This window comes from Hypomesus nipponensis, chromosome 17 (assembly GCF_054491055.1).
Source record: "Hypomesus nipponensis isolate SF chromosome 17, ASM5449105v1, whole genome shotgun sequence".
Taxonomy (NCBI): Eukaryota; Metazoa; Chordata; class Actinopteri; order Osmeriformes; family Osmeridae; genus Hypomesus; species Hypomesus nipponensis.
The window spans coordinates 11,994,754-12,007,702 of record NC_140377.1 but is presented as its reverse complement, the minus strand read 5'-3'; the positions used below and the strand labels follow the sequence as shown (position 1 = coordinate 12,007,702).

General features: G+C 41.9%; 2 protein-coding genes across 3 annotated transcripts in view; one reads left to right on the top strand and one right to left on the bottom strand.

Annotated features, from left to right (window-relative positions):
* prkcab (protein kinase C, alpha, b) overlaps positions 1 to 12,949 on the bottom strand; it is a 360,544-nt gene that overhangs the window by 60,709 nt on the left and 286,886 nt on the right. The window lies entirely within an intron of this gene.
* LOC146253577 (endogenous retrovirus group PABLB member 1 Env polyprotein-like) lies at positions 2,420 to 2,914 on the top strand. The gene has a single exon (XM_084676713.1). The coding sequence runs from the start codon at positions 2,420 to 2,422 to the stop codon at positions 2,912 to 2,914; it is 495 nt and encodes a 164-aa protein (XP_084532839.1).

The following is a 12,949-nucleotide window of genomic DNA, read 5'->3' as shown; positions in this document are numbered from 1 at the left end:
TGATTGATAATTTGTTATCTGCAATACTACTACCGAGAAAGTTAGCTATTGTTAAGTGTGAGGCTCATACTAACAATACAGATGATGTTTCAAGAGGAAATGCTAGAGCTGATTTAGCAGCAAAGGCTGCGGCCAGATCCTCTGATGTGTCCCAGGTCTCAATTTTTTCTGTGTCTCAGCAACCGGAAACACACACTCCCTCTCTTCATGATGTGGCGGACCTTCAAGCCGCTGCTGATAACACTTAGAGGGATGGTTGGTTATCCGTTGGCTGTGTGAAAGATCCAACTTCAGCAGTGTGGAGCCACCCCGACGGCCGCGTGGTGGCGCCACGTGCATTGTTCCCTTGGTTAGCTCGCATGGCGCACGGCTGTGCCCATGCGAGCAAGGGGGGTATGGTCTCAATTGTAAATACTGATTGGTTTGCGCCTGGTTTTTCCACAAAGGCTGAGCAACATTGTGCTCAGTGTCATACCTGTCAACAGCATAATCCCGGAAAGGGACCAAAGAGAAGAGACGCAGCCCACCCACCTCCAAGTGGCCCGTTTATGCATTTACAAATTGATTTTATTCAGATGAACAAGTGTTGTAATTTTGAGTATGTACTTGTAATTGTTGACATGTTCTCGAAATGGGTAGAAGCCTACCCATGTCGGAAAGCGGATGCTACCACGGTAGCCAAGATCCTCATGAGAGATGTGATCTGTAGATATGGGATCCCCACAAGACTGTCCAGTGATAGAGGTTCCCATTTCACAGGTCAAATTGTTCAGGAACTTTATAAAGCGCTCCAGATCAACCAGCATTTCCACTGTCCCTACCACCCACAGTCTGCGGGGGCAGTGGAGAGGCAAAATGGAACTTTGAAAAACAAACTAGCCAAGATATGTGAAGAGACTGGCCTGAAATGGCCTGATGCACTCCCACTAGCTCTTATGGCCATGAGGTCCACTCCCCAGCGGAGGAATGGACTTTCTCCACACGAGATAGTTTTAGGGAGACCCATGAGATTGCCTGTCTCTCCCCCACTATCATTGAAACAGATGGATATCCACCAGATGGATGATACAATGTTAAACTTTTGTTACGCCCTAACTAGAGCAGTCAGGGTTGTGCATTCACAGGTGAAAGCTGCCCTGCCTGAACCTGCTGGGGAGCCATGTCATCCCTATCAACAGGGAGACTACGTGTACGTGAAAGTGCACAAACGGAGGACTGCCCTCTCACCGAGATGGACCGGTCCATACTTGGTTCTCTTGGTGACTCACACAGCAGTGAAAGTGGAGGGTCGTCCGACATGGATCCATGCGACATACTGCAAAACGGCCCCTCCACCGAACAACACGGTGGAGGGTCCCAACGGAGAGCCAGGGGCCAGTGGAGGAGCAGATGCACTTCCAAATGGTGCCTGCTCGAACTTGCCATTTGTCTCATCCCTACTGGGTTACTCCTCAGGGAGTACACCAAGGGGGGTGGAGACCCGTTCGCAACGGCTGATTCGGGAGCAGGTTCCAGACCAGCGGACCGATTTGAGCCAGAACCAGGACCCCGCCGTCCAGCACTCCAATCCAGGGGCGCCGAGACGGAGGTCCCAAAGAGCACCCACCCAGAGGTGTTGAAGACGTCAAAAGGTGAGTCACATGTGGAGAAAGCCAGAGAGGGGCTGCTGTTGCTACCATGCCTCTCTCCCCCATGTGTGATTCATGAAGCAGATGACGGCACCCAGAACGGGAACAAGAGGATACTGTGGTGGAGGCCCTCGGTTGTTCCAAGGAAACCGAGGCCGCTGCCTGAGCTACGACGAGAGATGACATCCACAGATAAACTGACGCACACACCTGACAGACATTTACTGATACCGGACGCACGAGTCCACAGATATCGCAGACATGAGCCACTACCAGAGTCATTATTACATGCTCCCAAAGAAACTGATTTGAACATTGACACCCATCACCTTGGAGTACACATGAAGACCGAATACTTTGCCAACACCTTCCTGAAAACCGCCAAAATGACTGCACGGAAAATGAGAGGAAATGGGTCTTGTTGGGTGTGTGGTATGATTCCCCAACATGCAGGAACCTATCCTTGGATAGCGGTCCCACTCTCTAAGGCAGATATGTGTGAGATCTGGAGTTGGCCGTGCATCGGGTTGAATGTGAAAAATGTTACTGTACACAAACGACACATTCCTAAAGGAGTTACATATTCACCCCCATTGTGGTTAGCCTATGCTCCACCTGCTTGGCTATGTCTGACTCATAATGGGACAGGGAGGGCATTGGGGAACAGCACGTGTAATCATACTGTGTCTACATATGCTTATGCAAAGTTGTCTGATTTGCCTGTTAAAGATGGACCGATAAGTATTACAACAGATCCATTTGGGGTTTCTCATGCAGCTAACAATGGCACCATGTGGGTATGTGGTAACAGTGCTTATTATTTTCTGCCAGCCAACTGGTCAGGAACATGTTACCTTGGGTTTATTGTAGGAGCCCTCAGACCTGTAGATGGGTTGCCCCTGCACCCCTTGCCAAAACATTGGTGGCACCGCCCCAAGAGAAGTATTGTTAATTCAGATGCTAAGAAGCTGGGATCACATCACTTGGAATCAATAGTACACAGCCACTTTTCACGTTTTTCAGCTGCCATCCTCCCCGCGTATGGTATTATCACTGCCTTTAGAGATATTAGGAGCTTAGCACTAGGGTTGGAGTCCATTGGTAATGAGACAGCCGACGCCTTAACTGCGGTTGCTTCTGAGATGAAGGCAATGAGGCAGGTAGTGCTACAGAACCGTATGGCACTGGATTATCTGTTGTCAGCTCAGGGAGGTACATGTGCTGTGATAGGTCATGACTGTTGTACTTTTATTCCAGATGAATCTGCTAATATCACCAATAATTAAAGATGGTTACTATATTACGTTTAATACTGTTTGAAATACTCTGAATTTGATGAACAGTGTTTGAGCCATACCCTGCTGTGTTGAGCTCACAAGAGCATGACCACTGGGTATGCCCAGCAAAGAAATATGCCTATGTTCTAGAATTAATGATGAACCGTCATTATTCTGGTTTGCTTTGGAAATGAATAGCTAGAAGCTGGTTCTTTTGTGGGGTCTTGGAAATTCCTGTGTTACTTGAATGAATCAGAAGGTCACAATATCGCCAAAGTGTATAATGCCATGCAACTTTGAACAAGGAAAATAGAAGGAGCGTTGAGGTAATTTGTGGGAACTAGACAAAAAAAAAAAAAGCTATTCACTTCCTTTAGTTTGTTGTTACCTGTGATTGGGTACTACCTAATACTTTTAAATCCTATAGTCATGTCTGCTGTGCTGAGTATTGCCAGATACTTTATTGTTTGATTGTTAAGTTTTGAAATGTTATGAAACGTATTAAATGTAAGGCACTACAGCAGGCCCCAGGTCAGCAATAGATAAATCGTTGTTTTGTTGACGTCAAACGTCAAAAGGGGGGGACTGTGGAAGAAATTGTGATTTCCTGTGTGCTTACATTAGTCACTAATCAATAGAACTAGTCATTGGATACTAGTTAGTATGTTCTCATGTAAGCTTGCTATGAATAAGAGTAGATTGTGTCTGTGTCAGGGTTAATAGATGTTCGGGATCAGGAGAAAGTACTGGGTAAGCGTTCCTTGTCATGACTACAAGGAAAGCTTCAACTATGAACTCTCTAGCCGGAGAGTGGGCATGTGGTGAGAGCTGCGAATCTCTTTCTCTGAGACTGTTGTAACGTCATTATTGCCTGACTGTCGCTATCTATGTTTACATTCTTGTGCCCTATAAAAGATGGTCCTCCAGCCTTCAGGGCTGAGAGAGACTTGATTGAGACCTAAGCCTGGTGTTGTGTTGTCATTTATTGTCAGAGGTCTGGTTTTCTCTCCCAATCTGCAGATTGATAAATACTTATTAAAATCCAGAACTCAACTGAACTTAGTCACTCCGTTTATTAAGAGACGGACAAAACACTTTCTTTGTCACTGCCTGCAGGCTCTGCTTGCCACTGCCTGCCAGCCCTCCAGAGACAGACAGTACAATACAAAATGGCTGAAAGGGGTGTATTTATGTAAATGTCCACATTGCCTCAAATCTTTGTGATACTGATTATTTATTTAGTTAAACAGGTGTCCAGGTACACCACAGTATGACTAGCTGTATAGTCAAAATAGTAACGGTAATGTTTCATTCTGAGGGGATTCCTACACAATAGCCAAATCTGGCTCTTTTTTCATTTAACTGGCAAGTTTTCCTTTTACATGGTAGTTGCTATGGCTCAGGGGTATTGACAATTGCGGTGGACATTTGAGAATAAATACACCCAAAGCTGCTAGAATGTGGTAAGTATTTATTGAATATAGCTTTTTGCAGAAAGGACCTGACACACAGCGTACATTGGGTAGTCTGTCGGCATCTGATGAAACATTCTCCAGAGACAGGGTTTTTATACATGGAGATACAGCTGTAGCCACCTGCACACATCAGTGTCTTGTTCATATTATTAGCACAAAGTATCAAAACACAAGGCTACAGTTTTCTCAGAAACCGTCTAGAAAGTCACTAAATTATATATATTCACTACAACAGCTTGATTGATGGAAAGATTAACATTTCTTGTTTAGAACAGACAATAAGTCAGTCTTTTCAAAGGTATGCAATTTACTTAAATGTTTAGTTTAATTGTTTATTTTATAGTTAATATAAAGGTGAATTGCCTTTCGTAATTAACAACTATAAAAGTCATGATTTGCTTGCTCTATAGAAAGTCAACATAATTGATCGTTGGTTTCACTTGTTGCTTGTCTACCCTTTTGGTTTGCCATTTACTATGTAGACTACTGTTGGTATTATAGGCTTGTGTGCTGTCAGTTATGCGTTTACTGCCTTTTTTCTTACTGTGCTGCCACATGCCAAAGAAAAATGTATGCATTTGATGAATAATAAAGTTTTACCATTTCTGGCCATTAAATCCATAGACATAATAAAGAATGTCTATTATTAAATCATTAAGTGACCTAAAAACAGGTGTGAAGCCTGGTAATTTCCGGTTATTTTCTGCCACGAGGTATGAAGGCAAACAAGCATCTAAGAGAAGCAACTACTAAATCAAAGTAAGTCATCACAAATTATGCATACAACTTAAATATATTATATATATATAGTCAACAGTGAATGAGTTTGTTAGGCTACTAGCGTAAAGTTAAGTTTGGTAATAATTTCAGTAGACCCTAACCGTTGTTTGGCGAGAACGAGAACTGAACGTTATGAGCTAGCCTAGCCTAGCTGTTGTTAGGTTCAGTTTTTCATGTTTTTTCCGCAAGATGATACAATCTCAACGTTTCATATGTTATAGATATAATTGAAAGAGGCACATAGTAGTACTATACAAATGTATTCGAAGGGTAGTGAGTTAGGTAGTCTGCGTTAGTCATTAAACTGAGTAGGATACCTGTTTAGTAGGCTTTGCATACACATGTGCCATCGAAACCCAGAAACCACAGAGCCCTCCGATATATCAAACCCCAATTTACCCCCTGATTGTAACTTATGTCATAGAGCTATATCCGTGATTCAGACTGTAGCCTGTTGCAACATTTTTTAAACGGTCTTAACAGCAGAGGTAATGTAGTCAAAAGGGAATGGGTCTCAATTGTTTTGTTACCTGGGCTTGCATGATTAAGTTAATGACTCGTGTGGAGCGTTAGCTAGCTTGTAGCCGTGGAGTGCATTTCATTAACACAGTGAATGAACTAGTTAGTACTGTTTAACCAACACGGTTGAATATAGTAGGTTTAGTTTGATTTGTTGCCAACGTAGGACAACTGCACAAGACTTCTCAGACATCACTCATGGTTCCCAACAGTTGGTATGTAGCAGAGAGGATAGAGAGACTGACTTGTAACCTTACGCTCATGAGTTCAAATCCCCATTCAGCCTATTGTTGTTGGCCAAACATGAAATTGTTTTGCTTCTACATTGTACATTTTTATAATATTTTGCCATTTTGAGGAGGAACCCGCATCGCTGCTTGCAGCTATATTTAGGTTCCTCTGGTAGGAGGGAACCTAGTGTTATTGTTGGTATTCTTATTAGGTTCCTCCGGTAGGAGGGAACCTATTGTTATTGTTTGTATTCTTATGATTATTTTTCTTCTCCTTGCACCCCAATATCTCAAAAAGTCCCTGGTCATAAATTTTCTAATTTGGCACATTGATACTACATCCAAGTGGGTACCCCCACACCAAATATGGGCCACATCGGACCATAGGGGGCGCCACAGGCCACGCCCAAAAGTCCGATTTTCAAAGTGATGGCATTTCCACCCCATTGCACCAATTCTTCTGAAACTTGCCTCATTTTTCATGAAGAACAAAAAAGCCTCAAGGACCCATAAGGTCCGCCATGATGGATTTTCCTGTACTGTGATAATTTGGGAAAACCTTCAAAATTCCTCTTCTCTTGAATCAAAGGTGAAATTGACTTGAAATTTGGTACAGATATGTATCATTGACGTATTTAAAACGTTACTTAAGGCAATTGAATTAAGTACAAAATGGCTGAAATGGGTGTATTTATGTAAATGTACACATTTACTCAATATGTTTGTGTCACTAAATCAAATGTATTTTTGAAGGATGGTTCAAACCTAATAAGCTTTAAGGTGACATGCCTCTGAAGTACCATGCAAAGTTTCACCTTGATATGTCAAAATATGACTGAATTACAGCTGTTTGAACTTGGACCAAATCTGCCAATGCTCGCCATTGGAGAAACAGCTTTTTTTAATTATCCAGTTATTGAACTTTGTGTATTCCATGCCTGGGAATGGCTCAATTGGCTGAGATGTTATGGCGGTAAGCAAAGGGTTGTAGGTTCAAAACCAGTCAGAGGCATAGTTTTTTATTTTTTAATCTGACAAAACGGTTTCTAGTCTTCAGATAAATCCTCCGGTTGTTGAACATAGCTATGCGTGTTTAGTTGAGCCCATCACAACACTCCAATCATCTATTTAGCGTGACTATGTAAACCACTGCAAAACAAGTCAGGTTCACCACAGTAGCTAGTTACTGGTAGTCTACGCATGGTAGAGATAACGCTAATGGTTATCTCTAATGAAGTAAATTGAGTGTTCAGGTGGATCCCTTGTCTGTTGCACAAATTCATTTCAGTAACTAGGCATGATTTTAAATTCCCTTCCATGACAAGTTATGGCACTCCAAACAACCTTTTAAAAAAACTATAAGTTATTCTTTACAGCAGCAACCCAGTCATCCCGTTGTCCCATTTTCATAGGAAATGTACAAGCAGTTTCAACTTTGGCTGAATCTAACAACGCTTACCACAGGAGAAACAGCTTACTTTTTAATACAGTAACTGAACATGACAATATTCAACACTGAGAATAGCTCAATGGGCTGGGATGGTGACCTGTAAAGTATAAGGTAGTATGTTGGAATCCAGCCATTATCTTTTGGCCTGTCATCATTTTGATTATCTGTTTAGTTCAATAGGATGACATCATTCTGAAATACCATGCACAATTTCATGCAATTTCACCTTGAAATGTCAACCGTTTCTTAACCTTTATCCCAAAGCTGACCAAAGCTAATTCTCTGCCCTTTCTATTCATACAATCTCAACAGTTGGTGTGTAGCAGAGAGGATAGAGAGACTGACTTGTAACCTTATGCTCATGAGTTCAAATCCCCATTCAGCTTGTTGTTGGCCAAACATGAAGTAGTTTTGCTCTTTTGTTGTCCAACTCTCGATCTTCTAAAGTGTACATGTTTATAATATTTTGCGGAGGAACCCGCATCGCTGCTTGCAGCTATATTTGGTGGCCAAGCCGCGAAGCGGAGAAGCCACATAAGTGATTCTACCTTTTCTTATTGGTGGCCAAGCCGCGAAGCGGCGAAGCCACATAAGTGATTCTACCTTTTCTTATTTGTGGCCAAGCCGCGAAGCGGCGAAGCCACATAAGTGATTCTACCTTTTCTTATTATTATTATTGGTGGCCAAGCCGCGAAGCGGCGAAGCCACATAAGTGATTCTACCTTTTCTTCTTCTTATTATTATTATTACACTTCTTCTGTCATTGGAGTCTATGGCAGGCCCTAGAACCGTATGGTAAAAAGTTGTGAAATTTGGCACACTTATTAAGCACAGTCCCCTCTTTATATTCACCAAGTTTCATGTCTCTCATTGGAGCACTCTAGCGCCACCAACTGGTCAAAGTTGGACTTGTGTTTACACACGTAACTTTTTTTCGCTTCAACTACTTCAATTTTTTTCAAATCTTCCCCAGAATTGGCACACATTATCATCAGACCAACCCTCACAGAAGTTATCAAAGGATATTCGATTTTCAAAACCGTTTGTCCGGTACAGCCAATCAAAATTGGCAACAAAGCAACCAAACAGGAAGTTGGGTCATATCTCAGCTTATCTTTGAGAAATCAACACCAAACTTAATATGATGACTCGGAACCCTCTTCTGAGGCTGTCCAATTAATTTGGTGTCATGTGATCACTGGGCGTGGCCGCAGGAAGCAAAAATGTGTTTTGGCCAATAACTGTTGATTTGTTTGCTTTTATGAAGGGATTCCTTTGTCTCATGATATGTTGGGACATCCCGTGTGTGATACATGATAACTTGTGATAATAGCCAAATTGATCCGGCCGCCATTTTGAATTAATTGAAAAACTTTTTTTCTTTACTCCTCCTACACATGTTGTCAAATATTCGCCAAATTTGGCAGAGGGTATCTTCAGACCAAGCCTCACAAAGGGTTTCACATGATTTTTTGATTTTCAGAACCGTTTGCCCGGTACAGGGAGTCAAAATGTGCAATTAAGCCAGCAAACAGGAAGTTGGGTCGTATCTCAGCAAATCTTTGATGGATTCACACCAAACTTGCTGCATGCACTCGGAACCCTGTTCTGAAGATTTCGAAAGTGTTTTATGGGTCATTTGACTGCTTGGCCACCACATTGCTGCTTGCAGCTATATTTGGTGGCCAAGCCGCGAAGCGGCGAAGCCACATAAGTGATTCTACCTTTTCTTATTGGTGGCCAAGCCGCGAAGCGGCGAAGCCACATAAGTGATTCTACCTTTTCTTCTTCTTATTATTATTATTACACTTCTTCTGTCATTGGAGTCTTCAGACCAAGCCTCACAAAGAGCTTCACATGATTTTTTGATTTTCAGAACCGTTTGCCCGGTACAGGGAGTCAAAATGTGCAATTAAGCCAGCCAACAGGAAGTTGGGTCGTATCTCAGCAAATCTTTGATGGATTCACACCAAACTTGCTGCATGCCCTCGGAACCCTGTTCTGAGGATTTCTTAAGTGTTTTATGGGTCATTTGACTGTTTGGCCACCACATTGCTGCTTGCAGCTATATTTATTATTACACTTCTTCTGTCATTGGAGTCTATGGCAGCCCCTAGAACCGTATGGTAAAAAGTTGTGAAATTTGGCACACTTATTAAGCACAGTCCCCTCTTTATATTCACCAAGTTTCATGTCTCTCATTGGAGCACTCTAGCGCCACCAACTGGTCAAAGTTGGACTTGTGTTTACACACGTAACTTTTGAACGGTATGACCGATTTTCAAAAATGAGGTACCATTGGATTCCCTGGATCAAGACGAGTTCAACACACCCTATGACGTCAATTTCCGGTTATATAGATTTTCCACCATTTTGAATTTTAAGGAAACACGTTTTTTCGCTTCAACTACTTTTTTTTTTTCAAATCTTCCCCAGAATTGGCACACATTATCATCAGACCAACCCTAACAGAAGTCAACAGAGCAACCAAACAGGAAGTTGGGTCATATCTCAGCTAATCTTTGAGAAATCAACACCAAACTTAATATGATGACTCGGAACCCTCTTCTGAGGCTGTCCAATTAATTTGGTGTCATGTGATCACTGGGCGTGGCCGCAGGAAGCAAAAATGTGTTTTGGCCAATAACTGTTGATTTGTTTGCTTTTATTAAGTGATTCCTTTGTCTCATGATATGTTGGGACATCCCCTATGTGATACATGATAACTTGTGATAATAGCCAAATTGATCCGGCCGCCATTTTGAATCAATTGAAAAACGTTTTTTCTTTACTCCTCTTACACATGTTGTCCAATCTTCACCAAATTTGGCAGAGAGTATCTTCAGACCAAGCCTCACAAAGAGCTTCACATGATTTTTTGATTTTCAGGACCGTTTGCCCGGTACAGGCAGTCAAAATGTGCAATTAAGCCAGCAAACAGGAAGTTGGGTCGTATCTCAGAAAATCTTTGATGGATTCACACCAAACTTGCTGCATGCCCTCGGAACCCTGTTCTGAGGATTTCTTAAGTGTTTTATGGGTCATTTGACTGCTTGGCCACCACATTGCTGCTTGCAGCTATATTTATTATTATTATTGTAATTTATCTCATGAACACATTGGTAAAAAGTTTTGAAATTTGGCATATTGATATAACATGCCACAACTACGGCCCAAACACAGACTGGCCCACATCAGACCATAGGGGGCGCCACAGGCGACGCCCAAATGTCCACTTTTCAGAGTGGTTGCATTTCCACCCCATTGCTCCAATTCTTCTGAAACTTGGTGTGCATGCCTCATTTTTCATGAGGAACAAAAAAGCCTCAAGGACCCATACGGTCCGCCATGATGGATTTTCCTGTACAGTGATAATTTGGGAAAACATTCAAAATTCCTCTTCTCTTGAACCAAAGGTCTAATTGACTTGGAATTTGGTACATATATGTATCATTGACGTATTGAAAAATGTTACTTAAGGCAATTGAATCAAGTACAAAATCGCTGAAAGGGGTGTATTTATGTAAATCTCCACATTAACTCAATATGTTTGTGTCACTAAGTCAAATGTCATTTTCAAAGATGGTTTTTCAAACTTAATAGGCTTTAAGATGACATCACTCTGACGTACCGTACACAATTTCACCTTGGTATGTAAAAATAGGACTGAATTACAGCTGTTTGAACTTGGACCAAATCTGACAATGCTCACCATTGGAGAAACAGCTTTTTTTGTACAGTAACTGAACATGCCTATAATCAACACTGAGAATAGCTCAACGAGCTGGAACGGTGACCTGCAAAGTATAAGGTCGTAGGTTTGAATCCAGCCACACTGAGTCTGTCTTAAATTTGAATATCTGTTTAGTTAAACAGCATGACATCATTCTGAAGTACCATGCGCAATTTCACCTTGATGTGTCAAAAGATCATTGAATTACAGCTGTTTAAACTTTGGCCAAATCGAACAAGCCATGATACAGGAGATACGTTTTTTTTTTTTTTTTTTTTTTTACAGAAACTGACCAGAAGTTCTCAGCCTTCAGGGTAGCTCAATGGGTTGACACGTTGTCCTGCAAATGTCACAGGTTTGAATCCAGGCACAGTCTTTTGGCCTGTCATAATTTTGATTACTTGATTAGTTAAACAGGCAGACATCATTCTGAAATACCATTTGCAATTTCATGCAATTTAACCTTGAAATGTCAATCGTTTCTTAACCTTTGTCCCAAAGCTGACAAAAAACGAATACTCATATCACGCAGTCAGAGCACAGCATGCAGTGCAGCATGTCCAAAAACACAAAGACTTGTGGAGAATAGTTCGGTTACAACAGCTTTGCGAGGGATTTCATTTGTTGTGTTGGTTCAATTCGATGTTTGTAATATTATTGTTGGTTAGTTAATATAATCTTGTTGGTCACCCTGATTGTGTATGTTGTGGAGTTTAATGGGACCAGAGAGTCGGCTGCTAAACCGTCACAGGCTATTCTTGCAAGGAGCTGAATATGAACGCTGCCCAAGCCCAGTTACCCACATGACTTTAGTTAGTTGTGCATTGACTGAGAGTCTGGAATTGTTTTTGGCCAAACTTGAAGTCGTTTTGCTCTCTTGTTGTCCTAATCTTGATCTTCTGCAGTGTACATGTTTATAATATTTTGCCATTATGAGGAGGAACCCGCATCGCTGCTTGCAGCTATATTTAAATACTTGCTTTCCGTGTCACTGTCTTTAATTTATCTTATTTTCTGTTGGGCACTCACTGACCAGGAGATTTAGCTGGCTGAACTCAGGATAGTCAAAAAACACAAAGAAATATGAGAACATTATTGAGATGTTTTTATACAACGAATACCATAATTTGTAGCATGTTGAAAGTGTTTATGTAGTCTTGGCTATTCCTCTTGTGTTTAGTGGAGACTTAAAATTGACACTGGCTGACCCTGAATGGGGTAGCCCATGCAAGTGATCCCCAAAAACCCTGTAAAAAGTAATACACAACATCCGAGTTGGACTGTTTTTAAACATCTGATGCTATAATGTGTTCCAGATAGAGGGTGTAAGCTGTCTTGTGTCTACCTTTTGTTGAGTGTACTGTAGACTGAGCTGGCTGGTAAAGGGACCCTGAGCTGACTTGAGATGGTAACTGAGTTGGCTGGTGATGGGACCCTGAGCTGACTTGAGATGGTAACTGAGCTGGCTGGTGATGGGACCCTGAGCTGACTGGAGATGGTAGACTGAGCTGGCTGGTGATGGAACCCTGAGCTGACTGGAGATGGTACACTGAGCTGGCTGGTGATGGGACCCTGAGCTGACTGGAGATGGTAGACTGAGCTGGCTGAAGATGGGCTGTGTCAACATAATCAAACAAGCGATAGGTCTCGGTCTGCTCTAAAAGTTATTTCCCGACCTTTGTCATTGTCTTTCTTGCTCTGTCCTTAATCATCTAAACATTGTTTTTTATTCTCTTCACTCTATATCCTTACTGTACAAAAAACATGGGAGCAGACACTGACGACTAGAGGGGCATGGTATTCCACATCAGATTATAGGTCTTCTTTGTCCTGCCCATCCTCTGCCCTGCTCGTCCT

What these genes read in the sequence shown, in the direction of transcription:
- LOC146253577 (XM_084676713.1), top strand. Translation starts at nt 2,420, where the DNA reads ATGTGGGTATGTGGTAACAGTGCTTATTATTTTCTGCCAGCCAACTGG.